This window comes from Lathyrus oleraceus, chromosome 3, assembly GCF_024323335.1.
Source record: "Lathyrus oleraceus cultivar Zhongwan6 chromosome 3, CAAS_Psat_ZW6_1.0, whole genome shotgun sequence".
Classification (NCBI taxonomy): domain Eukaryota; kingdom Viridiplantae; phylum Streptophyta; class Magnoliopsida; order Fabales; family Fabaceae; genus Lathyrus; species Lathyrus oleraceus.
Window position 1 is genome coordinate 198,091,006 of NC_066581.1, and position 17,441 is coordinate 198,108,446.

The 17,441-nt window shown below is 36.2% G+C and overlaps 2 protein-coding genes across 2 annotated transcripts; one reads left to right on the plus strand and one right to left on the minus strand.

Annotated features, from left to right (window-relative positions):
- The first annotated feature begins 2,736 nt into the window (after positions 1-2,736).
- LOC127126247 (transcription termination factor MTEF18, mitochondrial) lies at positions 2,737-5,459 on the plus strand. The gene is made up of 2 exons (XM_051055135.1): positions 2,737-4,981; positions 5,079-5,459. The coding sequence occupies exon 1, from the start codon at positions 2,895-2,897 to the stop codon at positions 4,599-4,601; it is 1,707 nt and encodes a 568-aa protein (XP_050911092.1). The 5' UTR covers positions 2,737-2,894; the 3' UTR covers positions 4,602-4,981; positions 5,079-5,459.
- Positions 5,460-5,710: 251 nt separating this feature from the next.
- LOC127130395 (protein MAINTENANCE OF MERISTEMS-like) lies at positions 5,711-11,527 on the minus strand. Its single transcript, XM_051059414.1, has 3 exons — positions 11,257-11,527; positions 10,735-11,160; positions 5,711-5,767 (listed from the first exon to the last, which is right to left on the minus strand). The coding sequence occupies exons 1-3, from the start codon at positions 11,452-11,454 to the stop codon at positions 5,711-5,713; spliced, it is 681 nt and encodes a 226-aa protein (XP_050915371.1). The 5' UTR covers positions 11,455-11,527.
- Positions 11,528-17,441: the final 5,914 nt, after the last annotated feature.

Here is a 17,441-nt window from a genome sequence, read left to right on the forward strand (position 1 = left end):
ACTCATTCTGAAACGTTTTTCTCTCAAATTTTCTACTTCTTTCAATGTGTTGACTCTATTTGGTATCGTATTGACTCACTCAACTTATGTATTGACTCATTCAAGTTTAGAGTCAATACATTCTGAACTAAATTTCAAAAATTGCATTTTGGATAAAAATATGTTTTTACTCATTTCTTTTCTACACATACACATACATATAAATATGCATTCATGCATCTTTTCTCAGCATTGAAACTTGAAAGATACAAAGAATTCTCATCATCTTCAACCTATCTTGACGCATTCATTAACTGCACATAATCATTTTTTATTGTTTGTTGACAAGAATAGATTGATAAGGTCCAATTTAGGTTTGTGTAAGCAAATTGGGTTGAGGTTTTCTTTGGGGATTCAAGGATAAAATCTTTAGGGATTTTACTCCAAGATCAAGGGTTGATTTGGAGGTTTTTGCACAAGTCTTGTCAACTTGGATTCAGCCAAGCGAAGGCTTTGAAGAACGGGGGTTCTTGCAAAGGAGTAACGGTAACCGGATGATCAATTGAAAGGCTTGGGGCAAGATTTTGCAATTTGGATTCAGTCGAGCGAAGGCTTTGAAGAACAGGGGTCTTGCAAAGGAGTAGTGGTAACCGGATGATCATATTAGAGATCTCGTGTGACTTGATCTTGCTAGGATCAAGGGTAGAGAAGGAGCTAGGATCAACATCAAATATATGGTTTGGGGTTTGAATTTCTACACTTCTATTGTACACTGGTATTGCAAAGGTTAATTATAATATCTCAATTCAATTTCAAATTGAGGGCAGATGTACCCAAAGTGAGTATAATTGGGAAATTTCCTAAACAAATCTTGGCGTTCTCTCTCTCTCTTTCTCTCTTCCTCTCTCTCAAATTTCTTTTTAAATTTTGATCACACTTAGTATGTAATTTGAATTGTTGAAAATTCTGGTTGTATTGAAGTGCTTAAAACTATTTGTGTAAAACCATTGCAATCTAAACCATTATAATTGATTTGTTATAACTTAACACAGAGAGAATCAAACTTGATGTATTGCACACCAAGTGTTCGATAAAATTATTGCACACCAAGTATTCGTCAAAATTTCTTTGTCAACTTTATTTTTACTTCTCATTGAAAATCACTTATCTTAAGTGTGGTTTATATTCAAACAAACTATATTGAACTTGTTGAATGAATTTTCTCATCTTTAGCATACTTATATTACAGTTTATACACATATCCAATCATACCAATAACAATTCAGATAGACGAGAGTCGATCCAAATTCGTTTCCGCTTGCCATAGAAAAATATTTTTCAAAATAAATTTTTATTTGGGGATCTATTCAACCCCCTCCCCCCTAGGTCGTTGCCCTCGTCTAACAAAAGTTACTTTTAACCTAGGGCATGTGTGTCTTAATCTCTACATTGTCTTTGACTCTGGAAACATGTTTTCTCTTGCACTCATCTACAAAGTGTCCAAAGTTTTGGCAATTATAACACTAAATATTTTTCTTGCTCGGTGGTTTATTTCTCTTCTTATCTTGATGAACATTATTGTTTCCTGAAGATGATTTAGATTGATCGTCTTTCTTAGAGATATCTTTATGAAATTCAACTTTCTTAAATTTGTCATTTCCCTCCCACTTTGAAACACCGCCTTACCGAGACGTATGAGCCTAAAAAGCTAACTCACTCTCTCTTTCTTTGGTTCTTTTAAGCACCATTTCTTCATACCTTTCTAAGGAACGCTTCAATTCCTTAACATTCACGAGGAACAATGCAATTCCTCAACCTTCATGGTTCTTCAAACGCCACGGTAATGTAATAAAATCTTGAGGGGGATGCATCAGGTTGTTCACGATGGTTTGATCATAACCAACTTCCCACACATTTTCATCTGATCGGTAACACGTGTGATTCTATTGGAATACTAATAACCTTCTTATTGTTCTGAATCTCCAAGAAATCAAATTGTCTTCTCAATGTTTGCAAACTCTTGAATTAGTCATCCCTAACACAACCTTTCTCAAGAATGTCTCACATCTCATTCAATGAAACTGCATTTTTAATCTTTTAGAAATTCATCGTACGTGTGTGTACATTGATGGATGAAGAACCGCGTCTTAAAGTCTTTTTTCTTCTATGTGTATATAGTTCTAACAAATGGTATATAGAATCTGAAGCTCTTCGAATTTCAAAAGTGTTCAAGATTTAATATCCATGGTACCCCCAGATAAAAGAGAAAAAGAAAACAAAATTGAAATTATATATATTGCACTTCACATCCATTTGTTCTGTCTTATTACTAGATTTAACAATTTAACCGACTTAACTAATTAGTTTTTTTTATATATAACAAATAATTTAATCACTTACACTCGAATTATATTCCAACAATTTTTTTTGTCAAAGTCAATCATATCTATAACATTCATACTTTAAAAATTTACATAAAAATTTAACTGAGTAGAATTTTAAAGGACAAATAGTGAGTTTTTAATAGACACATTCTTTTATTCAAAATCTATCGAATCAAATCACGCAAGAGCGAAAAATCAAATCTACGGAATTTCACATATTCAACTTCCAGAAGTAAAATACCAACCACTAATAAAAAAAACAGTGTCTTTATATTTTATATACAAAATGATGATATTAGTATTAAATAATATTTTAACTGAGGTATCTAATTTTTTTTTTGCCTGCGCTAATATTTGTGATTACAACCCTAAAAATTGTTTTACTAAAAAAAATTTAAAAAGAAAAAGAAAGAGAGAGGCTTCCCTGAGCTGTTGGATACCGGAGGCAGAGTGTGTCATTGTGATCACCACCGGGTAACACCACTAAACGACACCGTATCCATCTTCTTCTCATTCGTCACAAACCCCGCCATGCTCGACTTAAGAAAACTCAGATTAACATTCACATTTTTCAATCTTAAACCCTCCCTAAACCCTAGATTTCACAGCACAACAAAAACATCACTTCAATTACAACCAAAACCAAAACTTCCCTCAAAATCCACTGTCAAAGAAGCCCAAGCCGCATTACTAGACTATCTTCATTCCACAAGAAGCTTGCAGTTTCTAGACGCGGACAACATGTGCAAAAACTCGCCTTTTTTCATTCAAACCCTTGTTGAAAAAACCCTAAAAAACGAGAAGCTTGTAAACCCTAAGCGGTTGATTTCTCGCTACTTGCGTTACCATCCAATCAATGAATTCGAACCCTTTTTCGAGAGTTTGGGTTTGAAGCCTTCAGAATATGCACCTCTTCTTCCTCGTGACTTGATTTTTCTTAATGATGATCCTCTTATGATGGAGAATTATCATACTCTTTGTAACTATGGGGTTCCAAGGTCCAAAATAGGGAAGATTTTCAAACAAGCGACGGAAGTTTTTAGATTTGAAAATGGGGTTTTGAATTTGAAGATTAAGGCTTATGAGAAGTTGGGTGTTTCGTCTTCGGTTTTAGTGAATGCTGTTGCTGTTAGTCCTGGACTTTTGGTGGGTGATGTTAATGTTGATTTTGTGGAGGTTGTGGATATGTTGAAGGATATTGTTGCAAAGGGTGGTGATGGTGGTGATGTTGATAGTGGTTGGATTAAGTGGGGTTTTTTGGATGAGGTTTCTTGCAATTGGGGCTTGATGCTTGAGCTCTTGTGCTTGCTTTCGGATGCTGGTTTCAGTAAGGAACAGTTGGCGGAGATTATTCGTCGTAGTCCTTGCATTGTTTTTGAGGATTCTGGAGGTAGGACGCTCTCTATGATTGGCTTTTTGACTAAATTTGGATTGTCTGTGAACCAGATTGCCCTTGTGTTTCTCGAGTTTCCGCAGATTCGGATGGTCAAGTTTTTAGCCAACTTGAGAGTGTGTCTTCAGCTTCTGACTGAAATTGAGATGGAAGCTGTGGAGATTGGAAAGATTTTCCAGTCTCACACGTTATTCATTGGTTCCTATACTCTCAAGACAACAAAGAGTTTGCTTGGTTGCTTGAATGTCGGCAAGAAGCGGCTCTGTGCCATAGTGCAGGAAAATCCTCATGAAATGAAGAATTGGATTCTGGGAAGGAGAGTTAAGCCTTTGGTTAGCTTAAGGGAGGAGGAAGAGGAAAAATCAAAAGCGGGGAAGACAGAGTTCTTGCTGCGTTTAGGATATGTGGAAAATTCGAAACAAATGAATACGGCATTTAAGGTGTTCAGAGGTAAGGGAGCTGAACTTCAGGAGAGATTTGATTTTATTGTTAATGCTGGCTTGACACGTGACGATGTTTGTAGAATGATTAGAGTCTCCCCGCAGATTCTTAATCAGACCACAGATAGGGTCAAGATGAAAATTGAGTATCTTATAAAGAAAGGATATTCTGTATCGGATTTAGTGAGTTTTCCATCTTATCTTTCATATAAATCTCTAAGAGTTAAACATAGGTTGTCAATGTATAACTGGCTCATAGACAATGGGGCCGTAGAGCCCGGGCTTGCTCTGAGCACCATAGTTGCATGCACAGACAGAATATTCTTACAAAGTTATGTAAATCGCCATCCCTCTGGCCTTCAAGTTTGGGAAGAGTTGCAAAAAGAAATTCATTGTGAAGATTAATGAATAATCAGATACTAGCATGCTTAACGATTGTTTATTCTTGCAAATGTTTTTACCAATTGAACTGCAATTGGTATTCTGAAACAAGAGTTCTGTGGCCGTGAATTGGGTTGTGATGTCAAAGTTTTTTTGTGTCTTGGTCACCACAACGTGACTGCAATTGACCGCAATTCTCTCCAATAACAAAAATTGCAAAGCCGTCACAATTTAAAACCATCTAGCCAGCCACCATCATGCTGTTATGAAACCTACAGGGATAACTAAAGAGCAGCAGCTTTCATGAGCAAGCATCATAGGTGATTGCCGATTGCAAATGTTTCTGACATGACCTGTAGATGGGAGACTTAAGACGAATGTTGACTTAATACGCCATATTCACTGTATGTAGGTGTTCACTTGCTCATTTACATTGAAAACTACTACCCAAATGGTTTTGATTTCGTCGCTAAAACTGTTCCTCATATATGAAAATTACAGCTGAAATTTGCAATTTCTTGAACTCACAATTGGAGAATACAAACAGTTGAGATTTGCACACATAGAATCTGGATCCAGCATGCATGTACATGTCTGCAATTTGGCATGATTGTATTATGTGCCACTGAAGCCATTTGAACAGAGATTTATATCATCTGTCACTTGATTTTTTTGGACAAATTTAATGTTTATATTAGTTGAAGTCAAGATTGTTGTACTTTCAAAATGTTGCAGAGAACTCGATACTTCATCTAGTAGAATGTTCAATCTTCTCTGTACTGGTGATATATCCACTGATCCACTATTATTATTACTGCAATAAACTGATTTAAACCATGTATATTCGCCATCGAACTTAAGCACGATTGACTAATTTTGTGATGATTATTGTGTTTTTATGCAATTATCTTCTTACTTTACTACTTGATTTTTCATTCTATTTTATCAAGGCATTTGTCAGAAAATTTGTGGCATTGAGCTAGCTATTACTGGTTTATGATTCCTCCTCCATAATGTTAGTTGTAATTGTTGCCTTTCTTGTTGGGGGCAAAAGTTGAGTATTCAAATGCAAACTTTATTATTTTGGAATCATCAAATACAAACTTTAAAGCAACGAATTTAATTGTAACTAACTACAATTCATTCACTTTAAAATTGTAGATGTAGATTAGGTGGGTAGCTTCAATAGCCTATTGAATTTGTAATTTCAAATCTGTCAAACTTTTCTAAACAAACATAGTAAAGTCTAATACAGTATGAATTGGCTTTTGATTAGATGATTAAATATTTGACTCTACTTGGAACTTGTTAAATTGACATCATTATAACCAGACAATGGCTTTTTGGTGGGTCCAATTGTTAAGCTATGTTTATCATTTTGGATTTTATATTAAGTGGAGGTTAGGGAACTATTTAATACTCCTATTTTGTAGTTTTTATAATCTTTTATTAGAGATCCCAAATTTTATTGAAGATTTGGTTTGTTATGAACAAGAGCATGCTTAACCTTGTGTTGTTGTTGTTTCTAATGGGATAGTACAAGATTAAAGTTGATGTAGGTTGCTTCCTTTAAGGAATTATTGGTTGGGATGTGATTGTTTATGATAACTATAATTCAATAACATGGTTGGGGTATATCCTTTAGATTTCCTTTAATATAAGCTCTTTTAATTTCATGGAAAACACCACTAGTTTTAGTTAATAAAAATCTATCATTGGAAATTTTAGTTATATTAAACTCAATAAATAGCCTTTCATTTTTGAGATTGACTCTGCTGTGTTGGAAACAAATGACATTTTGAGATAAGACCAAATTTCAAACTTCTTTTTAAAACAAAATGGATGGAAGGACTTCCCGCCTAAAGATAATTGTATTTTTTTTAAAAATCTATTCAAAAAAAATTTAACAGCAGGTAAGAGTTAGATTTGACAAGTTAGAAGACATTTTTTATCATCTCATTTAAATTTCTCTTTGATCAAAATAATTATATATTATTTAAATACATCTTTAGTTCTCCTATTTTAATATTTTTTTAATTTATAGTCTTCATTTCAAAACTCAATTTTTGGTACCTCAACTTTAAATCTCTATTGATTTTGTTTGTCCCCTCACTTTTGCATACGTGGCGATAATGACTAATATATGATTTTTATTTTTATTTTTTAGTTAAGTTAGAAGACATTCTTTATCATCTCATTCAAACGGCTCTTTGGTCAAAATAATTATATATTGGTTTAGATGCACTTTGGATCACTCTATTTTGATATTTTTTAACTTTTAATCCTCATTTCAAAACTCAATTTTTTGGTCCCTCAATTCAACTTTACATCTCTTACGATTTTATTGGTCCCCTTCTACTTTTAATCTCTCTATTTTGATGTTTTTTAACTTTTAATCCTCATTTCAAAACTCAACTTTTTGATTCCTCAATTCAACTTTATATAAGTTGGAATTTTGTTGAGCAAATCATTTTAGCATTTAAAAATAATAATAGCACTAAATGTTAGTCACAAGATCTATTGGCATTTTTTTTTGCAAAATAATGACATTAAATATTTAACACAAGGCTAGAACCCTTGATCTAGAGTTGTCCAAAAAAGTTATTCGATTCTAAACGGGTTGGCCCTGACATACATTGAGTTTTTTAGGATCGGGTCCAATAAATCCAGAAAAATTTTACCTTGTACCCCTACAGTTAGCCTCATACCCCTACAAAATTTTAAAAATTCTCATTCTACCCTTAATTGGTTTTAACCAATTTACCATTTCATTTTTACCATTCAGTTGAAAATTTCAGAAATTACACTTTCACACCCCTTGCACCGGAACTCCTGCAAAAAGACTTCCGGTATGTATTTTTCCCAAACCGGAAGACTTCAAGAATGACTTCCGGAACACACAAAACAATGAACCGGAAGACTTCATGAAAGAGTTCCGGTTCAATCAGAAAAAATTTACAAAACCAGAACACTTCTTGAAAGAGTTCCGGTGAACAAATTTATACATACCGGAACTCTTTGGAGAAGTGTTCCGGTTTGTATTATATGTGTTCCGGAACTCTTTCATGGAGTGTTCCGGTTCGCTTTTTTTTTTAAATTTTTTTTTTAATTTTTTTATTTATTTATTTTGCAGGAATGGAAAATCTTTCCCAAATATGTGTAGATGCTACTGATGCGTTTATGACGACGGAAAGATTTGGTACACGAGAAAAGGTTATCAGATGAATTAAAGAGGTTGGAATCGATAATAAAGTAACAGTTATTATCAGTCGTTCAGATACTAAAACGGGGAAGAGAGGGAGAAGTAACAAAATAATATTTGGTTGTGATAAAGGTGGGAAACACAAGATTAGTGATAGTGGTACCCAAAGTGCGTCCAAGAAATGTGGATGCCCATTTAAAATCAGGTCGACTCCGGCGAAAGATTGATGTAAAATGTGGGTTACATAATCATGATTTACCTGATAAATTAGAAGGTCATTCGTTTATTGGTAGGTTGACCACAGATGAGAAGGAACATGTCGCTGATTTGGCAAAGAGACATGTAGCACTTAGACACATATTGCTTTCCTTGCAAGACCGATATCCTGAGAATGTCACTCGGATTACGCAAGTATACAAGCATAAGAGTGTGATACAAAAAGAGATAAGAGGTCCTAGGAGTGAGATACAACATTTGCTTAAGCTTATTGAGGATGCAGGCTATGTCTATTGGAGTAGAAAAAAGGATGACTCGGAAATGGTGAGAGAGATATTTTGGGCACATCCTGATTCAATTAAGTTGTTGAATATTTTTCCGATTGTGTTAGTTATGGATAACACCTACAAGACAAACAAATATAGACAACCTTTGTTTGAAATTGTTGGCATGACATCGACCGAGTTGACTTTTGCTGTTGGAGTTGCGTATATGGAGTCTGAGCAAACAAAGAATTTTTGCTGGGTATTGGAGAAATTAAAAGAGTTGTTTGTGAAGAAAGACATGTGTCCACAAGTGATTTTGACAGATAGAGATCTTGCTTTGATGAAAGCAATTGAAGTTGTGTTTCCCAGCTCGATTAACTTGCTATGTAGATTTCACATTAACAAAAACGTTGGTGCCAAATGCAAACAACATGTGGTGAATGACCTGCAAAAGACGATAGACACATTATGGATGGAAGTTGTTTGGGCTAGTGATGAGGTTGAGTATGGTAAACGGTTGCATCAACTTGAGCAAGCATGTGTTGATTATAGTGGATTTATTAAGTATGTGAAAGACACATGGTTGACTCCACATAGGCATAGATTTGTTGGAGCATGGATCAATCGAGTGCTACATTTGGATAACACAACGACTAATCGGTACGTCTTATAATTTTGTATGTGTTATTTTTATATCTGATATTATTTCTATGTATTTTTTATGTGTTATTTTCAATATTTTTAGGGTTGAATCTGCTCATTGGAAGTTAAAGCAGATGTTAGGAAACAGTATAGGTGACATGGTCAAATGTTGGGAAGCCATGAATAACAACTTGAGGTTACAACTGGGAAACATTAGAGCTTCTTTTCAAAAGAGTTTTTACGAAGTTGAGCACGCGCACGTAAGTCCCTTTTATGGTTATTTGCGTGGTTCCGTATCTCAAGCTGCTTTGAGACGTATTGCTGAAGAGTTATTGAAAGTTGATTATGTTGGAACTAACAGGCAAATATGTGGTTGTACTCTTAGAACATCTTATGGGTTACCTTATGCTTATGAGTTAGGAAGATACAGACTAGGTGGTATACCGATACCCATTGATGCTGTTCATGTTCATTGGAGGAAACTAACTATTGAAGTTGAGTTAGAGGTAGGTGAAGATGATGGATCAGAGGTGGATATGACTTCTGCAATGGATGAGTTGTGGAGACGATTTAGGTCATTAGATGTTATTGGGAAAAGGGCATTAAAGAGTAGGGTATGTGAACTAGCATACCCAACAATTACTCCATTGTGTCCACCACCTGAGAAAATAAAAACCAAAGGAGGAGTGAAGAAGAAAGGGAAAAAACCAGCAGAATATGATGTTTATAGGGACCCTTCGTATCATGAGTATGTTGATAAGGCATCTCAATCTTCACAAAGGCAATCTCAACCATCACAGACTTTGAAGAAGATAAAATTATCAAAGAAGCAACCACAATTCATTCTTCAATTTCCTAATCATATTAGGTCATACATTGAAGATGTAGTTAATGTTGAATCAGATGGTAATTATGGATTTAGAGTCATTGCATCATTGCATGGATATGGTGAGGATGGTTGGCCAATGGTTCGCAGAGAGTTGGGGTTGGAAATAATAGACAAGGATATGTCAACTTTGTATGACAAGTTATTTTCTAATCGGTTGTCAGAAGTGAGAGAATCTTTGATGATAGAATCCTTTGGTTCACAACCACCTGAAAAATGGTTGAGTCTACCAGATATGGGTTACTTGATAGCGAATCGCTATAATGTTGTACTTGTTTGTTTAGGCAATCCGTGCATGACTTTCTTTCCGATGACAAATTCACATTCACCAAATGTCTCTATTTATTGCATTGGTTTTGTTAACCACAATCATTGGGTTCAGGTACGTATTTATATGCTTAAATATTTTAATTATTTCACTACATTATTTCAGTTAATATTTTATGTTATATGACTTAATCTTTTAATTATTTTACTTTATCAGGTTAACATGAAAGAGGGGTTTCCATTGCCACCGGTCACATTAGATTGGAAGAAATTTCGTTCTCATATAACAACTACTTGGATGTTAGGATTTGCAAGACGTATGCAACATTGGCAATTACTTACACCTGTATTAGCATGATTATGTACTCAAAACATAAATATGTAATCAAAACATGAATTTTATATTATTATGTCTATTACATTCAAAGCTTAATACATAAATCAATGTGAACGAGAAATACGCAAAGCTTCAAATAAATCAGAAAACTGTGGATCTTCCTCTTCGGCATTAACCTGTCTCAGATAGCGATGAATCAATGTAGATACACGAGCCCAATCAGGATCAGATGCCCCAGCGTCATATACAGGAACTGGTACCTCTCTAGGATCGTCACGATGGGGATGGACCAACCGTGGATGGGAAACACGATAATACCACTCCAGATAACCGTCTTCTACATCAGATGGAGTGGTGGCCACGGTAGATGAGCCGATCACAGCGATAACACTCTGATGGTAACTGATCCAATCAACATCAATATCCGTCGCCATCATACAATCCAGAGGTGGGGATGGAACATACTGCCTATACCCGAACTGACGTAAACATCTATCAGGCAAGTATGGAACAACTGTTTCACCCCACTTCAAACAACCCCTGTAAAGACACGTCTCATCAAATACACGCCATGCTCTATGATCCTCAAATGGTCGCCATATGACGTCGGCAGGTGTCAGCTCGTCCAAAATAGGTCGTAAATCATCGACCTTCATGACTCCCTGCCTATACGACCATCTCATCGCTCGGGGAAGACCACAGTTATCAGCAGGTTTCCAATTCTCCCCTCTTTTTCCAACAGTTGGAAAGTACTCGTGAATCCAACACTGTTACAAAATACAAACATAATAAATAAAATAAATTAAGTTAACATATTTTATAAAATGAATCCAACACTTAATAAACAAAATTAAATTATATACCTGTAGGAGAGTAGGATATCCACCGAGCTGTTTGCAACTGTACATGGACGCATCTCCAAGATATCTGTAGAGGGTAACTAGTGCAGCTGCTCCCCAACTATATCCTGAACATCCATCCAAGTCCGTAAACAGGAGGAGGTATCGTGCCTCTACAAGTGTAAAGGTCTTATCAGCAAATATGGTGGAACCCACCAACATCAATAGATATGCTCTAGTCGCATATGCCCAGCTGGAAGCAGCTCTATGCTGTACGAATAAATCGTATAACCACTCCAACTTGTAATACGACCCCCTGTAGCTACGAACATGTGACTGTGCCTGATCCTGTGACACTCCTAGGTAGTCAACAGCAAGTTCAACAGCTACCTCTTCAGTCACATCCTGAGGACTCCAGAAGATACCCCTGATGGGCAAGTGAAGTAGACATGCGACATCATCTAAAGTAACACTCATTTCACCAAACGACATGTGAAATGAAGATGTCTCTAGATGCCATCTTTCCACAAATGCAGAGACAAGATTTGTGTCTATCTTGTTCAGACTGGTTCTCTGTAGTGAAGATAAACCGGATCTAGATACCCAACTCTCCATCTGTGGTGGAAGAGCCAATGGAACCCTAGAAGTCAACTTCAGTCCATGTCCAGCAACCTTCAACTCTTTCTTTGGACCTCTTTCCTAAAAACAATTAAAACACATATTAGAAAACAAAATATAAAATATTCAACTATTATTCATTTTCAAATATAGCCCGTTTACTTACCTCACCGAACCATAAATGTCGAGCAACATGATGCTCGTACTTCACCAAAAGAGACGTATCGTACGGCCCTCCTGGATATCCAGCCGGCTCAGCTGCAGATGAAGATGCACCCCGGTCTAACGTGCGGACTGGAATCCTACCATCTGCACCTCGTCTTCGAACCACTGCAAAAAAAAAGTTTAAAAAAATAATTAAATTTAAAAATAAAAAAAAAAAAAAAACGTACCGGAACACTTCAAAGAAGAGTTCCGGTTAGTAAAAAAACAACATGACTTCCGGAACACTTTCTTAAAGAGTTCCGGTTTAGATCATCCAAACCGGAAGTCTTTAAGAAAGACTTTCGGTATACAACAATCCAAACCGGAAGACATTCTAAAAGACTTCCGGTTCAGTGCCCCTAAAGGCAACAAACCGGAACTCTTTAGAGAAGTGTTCCGGTATACATTTCATGAACCGGAAGACTTACTTTGAGTGTCCCGGTTTACAATGCCAAAAAGCCAAAAATTTCTCTTCTCCGAAACTCTTGAACGAAAATGGTAAAAAAAAATTAGAAATGGAAAATATACCCTATTTATATGAGGGTATTTTGGTAAAAAAAATTAAATGTAGGGGTGTGGGTACAATTGTAGGGGTACGGGGTAAAGTTTTCTAAATCCATTGAACATTCACTCTAATTTTACTATTCAAGTTGAGTCCTGTCTAGGTTGCAGACTACTCCCACCTTAAGGGCCCATTCCAGAATTTTTTTTATATATTATACTAAAAAAAATTAAAATAGTCTCTTTATTTTGTAAGTAATTATGCAATAATATATGTAGTAAATCTTAAATTTCAAACCCAAAGTTAAGATTTATAAATAACCCATCTAAGTTAACAATTAAAATCTAAAATAACACATTAACTTAATTCAAATTATTTAAAATAAAACTCAAATTATCTTTAACACACAAATTTAAATAGTCTAAAACAAATCGCAAATTATTCAAGATAACACAAGATAATTTGGTCCAACTAATTTTAAGTTATCAAACTTAACACAAAATAAAATAGTCCTAACTCGACTTGCAATATCACTTGATTTTTCTTCAACGACATTCACATGTTCAACGTTAGATGTTTGTCCTCTTCCATCATCTTGATTAGTATTATTGTCATCATCAAATTCTACAAAATAAAAAAAATAATCGCTAAAAAAATATACATTATTTATAACACGAGTGAATAACCTGCAACAATATGAATCTATGGTACAATAGAAAAAAATTAAATTAAATAGGTAACACTTATAAAAAGTTAAAAAGTTTACCTTGAAAGTCATATAACCAACTTCATGTGCACAATGCTAAAAGTATATTCATATGCCACTGTGGTTTGGAATAATCAATATATCATAAGCCATTCTTGCGAGATTGGGACATCTACGACATTTTTTCTTCCAATAAGCCATGATATCAAAATAAACCGATGGAGGCAACCTTTACTCATCTAAATAAAAATCAAGTTCAGATTTTCTAATATTATTACTTGTTTGACTTTCATGCTCTTCAAATTCCTACAAATTATACATATAAACAATAATAAAATTTTAAATTTTAAAATTAAATCAATCAAAAGAAATAACAATACATTGCATTCGTAAGAGGAAACAATATAGTTTGCACTTACTTCATAAATATATAACGAGTATGCCAAAGTTTCCTTTCCTCCTCCGCCAAAGTTTCCTTTCCTCCTCCAAAAGTAGGTAGCAGTTGTGAAAAGTTAGGAATAGAAGAAATTCCATGTTTGACATATTCAACATAAAGCTCGTATAACTCACCCTTAATCTTTTTAAACTTGTCTTAACTAGTGTTAGGATCGATTTTTTTATATGCAAAATTCAAAAAGTTTAGTTTTTTTGTTGGATAAAAAATAGCACCAAAGGTCAAGATAATTCTACTCACTTCAATACTTGTCAAAATTTCCCCTCATTTTTGTAGCCATGTCTTGAATCAACGAATCTTCACTTATTAAATAAGAATTCAAAAAACACTTTATCTTCCATATTTCCCCAAAGTACAAATTAAAAGTAGGATAAGAAGTTCCAGAGATCAAGTTTGTAATATTATAGAATGGCTTCAAGAGTTCACACATTATTTCAGATCTTGCTCACTCTTCACTTGAAGGACAATACTTAAAATTTGAATATCGCAAACCTAAGCTATAAAAGGCACGACGATAATTAACCGCACTTTTGAGCATTATAAAAGTTGAGTTCAATCTAATAACACAATCATATCTAATCCAAGTGTTGTATCAATCTCATCAGCATTACTAACACATTCATGAACTTGTAGTGTTATACTTTCGGTTACCTATACATAAGCCACATTTTGTCAAGTTTTATGCAATGCATCACCAACTACCTTCAATCCATCTTGAACAATGAGATTCAAAATATGCGCGCAACATCGGATATGAAAGAACTTTAAATTAAATAACAAGCTACTTGATAATCCTAAGTGTTCTTTCAAGAATCTTTGAATGTTGTCATTTGCAGAGGCATTGTCCAAAATGATGAAAAAAATTCTTCTCTATACCCATATCACTTAACATTTCAAACACATTCAATGCTAATTCTCGCTCAGTATGTGGGGGTGTTGTTAGATACCCAAAAGTGCTTATTTGAGCTATCAAATATGGGCATCTTTCACTCCATTTCCTTGCTAAAGTGTTCGAAACCACCTTTGTTTTAGATGAATTGCAATACAATGATAAACGATCTTGGTACCTTTGATTTATGTGTTATTGTGCAGGAATTAAGCATGAAATAATAGAAAATGAAGGCACAAGAAAGTTGGCAAAGGGACCAAAAAAGGATGCATTCATCAGCTTGCTCGCTAGGCGAGGGCTGTGGCAAAGCGCTCGCTAGGCGAGCACCCAGTGAGCACCCAGCGAACAACTCCAGTATTTTACAGTAGCAAACATCAATAAACTCGCTAGGCGAGCAGCCAGCGAAGGTGGTAGCGAATACGTCCAGACTTGGTCAAAAGCGCAGCCAGCACTCACTCGCTAGGCGAGCCATTGCATGTGGGTGTAGATTTGCATGTACCTTAGAAGGATGCCTTTCATGATAAATCATTTTGTTCTGAAATAGACACCATGAGACCTTGGGTTTTTCTGAAATTTCAGTGTAAACATTGCAGAACCCAAAAACCCGTAAGATTCGCTAGCAACTCGCTAGGCGAATCAGTGGCGAGCATTCGCTGCCACTTCGCTAGGCGAACCTGTAGCGAAGCTTCGCTAGGTTCTCGCTAGGCGAAGCAGCAGCGACCATGACAGTAGTTGGAATTCTGTTTTGCTTTCTAATCTGTTTTGTGTTTGTGTTATTTCCTCTCTATGTCTTTGCAGATGGAATCCAGGTCCGACGCTTCGAAAAAGAGAAAGGGCGGGAACACTTCCCGTCCCGTGCCCATATAATTCGACACCGACAAATTTTTCGGGCCAAAGCAAGCAGCTAGATATGTTACTTTGGAAAAGCGAAAGATTTTGCCGGAAAAGAGATTTATAATCAACCCTGAAGGCACGTACCGTACATTCGCCGGGTTGATTAACAGCAAAAAGTGGGACCGGTTGATATCTCCTTTGGAGCATTATGACATCGCAACAGTGCGGGAGTTCTACGCGAACGCACTGCCGAACGACGACGAGCCATTCACATGGACGTCTAGAGTGTCCGGCCGTCCTGTTGCGTTCAATCGGGATGCAATTAACCGTGTCCTGGGTGAACCGCTCCATCTGGGAGCCAATGAGAGAGACACTTACCATAGAGATTTAAGGCTTCACCGGGATACCGATTCAATTTCTGCTGCCCTACTTTTGGAAGGGAAATCAGTTGAGCTGAACCCATCTGGGGTTCCGATGAGGTACCATAGGGAGGACATGATTCCCTTGGCTCAACTGATCCTTTTGTTGGTTCTTACAAACATTAAACCCAAGTCTCATACTTCTACCGTGCCGATCCCAGTGGCACACTTGGTTCACTGCATCCTCACGAATATCCAGATTGATGTGGCGAGGATTATTGCTTTGGAGTTGAAGTCCGTGATTGAAAGCGGGCTAAAGTCGGGGGCACGAGTGAATTGTCCCCTTGCTTTCCCGTGTCTAATCATGGCTTTGTGCCAACAAGCGAGGGTGAGGCTACCCTCCAAGGGTCAAGTAAGGATCCCGCCGGCCATTGATGACAGATACGTGGCCAAGTACTGCAAACCGAAGAATTTAAGAAGTAGTTCAGCTGCTGAGGTTACCGGGGCTTCTGATGGTCCTGGTACTTTTACTCTAGGATCCGATCCTTTCCAGCAGGCTGTCTGCAACTACAACTGGGATTGGATGGCGGCAACTCAACGCGCCATGCTCGATATGCACAATTCTATGCAGCTGTTACAGTTGCAGATGCGCGACCCCTCCGGTGAGCATTCTATGATGACACGTGAGCAGTTTCTGCAGCACGCTAGTTGGCCTGTGGACAGGCCTGTGTTTGGAGAGGGGGCGGGTGCTGGTGCAACTGGTGCTGGTGCTTCTTCTGGTGCTGCTGAAGATGATGATGATGATGATGCTACCGGTTCTGAAGCCGGTAGTGATGAGGGTTATGAGTCCTTGGAGGGCTAAGTTTATTTTATTTTTCATATTATGTTTTATTTCTATTGTATTTTCAGATTTGTGTATTTTGATTTTGGTTATGTACTTTTGGGGTGTTTTGTCCCCCATGCACAATTTTAAATTTTGAAGTAATGTTATTATTTATGTTTTAAATTTCTTTTGTTTTAATAAATTTTTGGTTGGTTGAGTGTCAAACCTTCTAGATTGGTTGCTCCTCAAAGAAGTATCCAATGAAGGTGCATCCGAGCTTGGATGGCAATGATAAAAATAAACAAGTGAATAATGCTAAGGTACATGGTTACCTCCGGCTAGAATTTTAGAATGCATTAAGAACTTTACTTTTTTTTATAATTGAATATTGTCTTTTTGCAACATAATTGAATGAATGTTTCATCTAGGACTTAAAACCACAAATTGTGAGGAAACCTCCATTGTACACTTAAATGCTGGATTCTAATAAGCTTTGTTGATTCATTTGATTCATGCTTTGTCTTTTATTATTGTGAATATGTGGAAGCAATTAGAAATGATCAAGGCACTTGTTTTCTATCGAGCACAACCAGTTCCAAATACAACTTACCTGTGAGCAGAGAGAGTATTCGTTAACCCCTTTGAGCTTAAACAGTTGAATCTCAGCTTGAAATAAAGCGAGATTTCAAAAATCTTTTTTTTTTAAACCCGGAAAATTTTGATAATTGTTCTTTTGCCGTAAAAAGTCAAGAGCATTCACTTAGGGTGAGTAAGAAATAAGTTGGGGAGAACGAAAATGAGAATCGGTAAGTGCCACAAC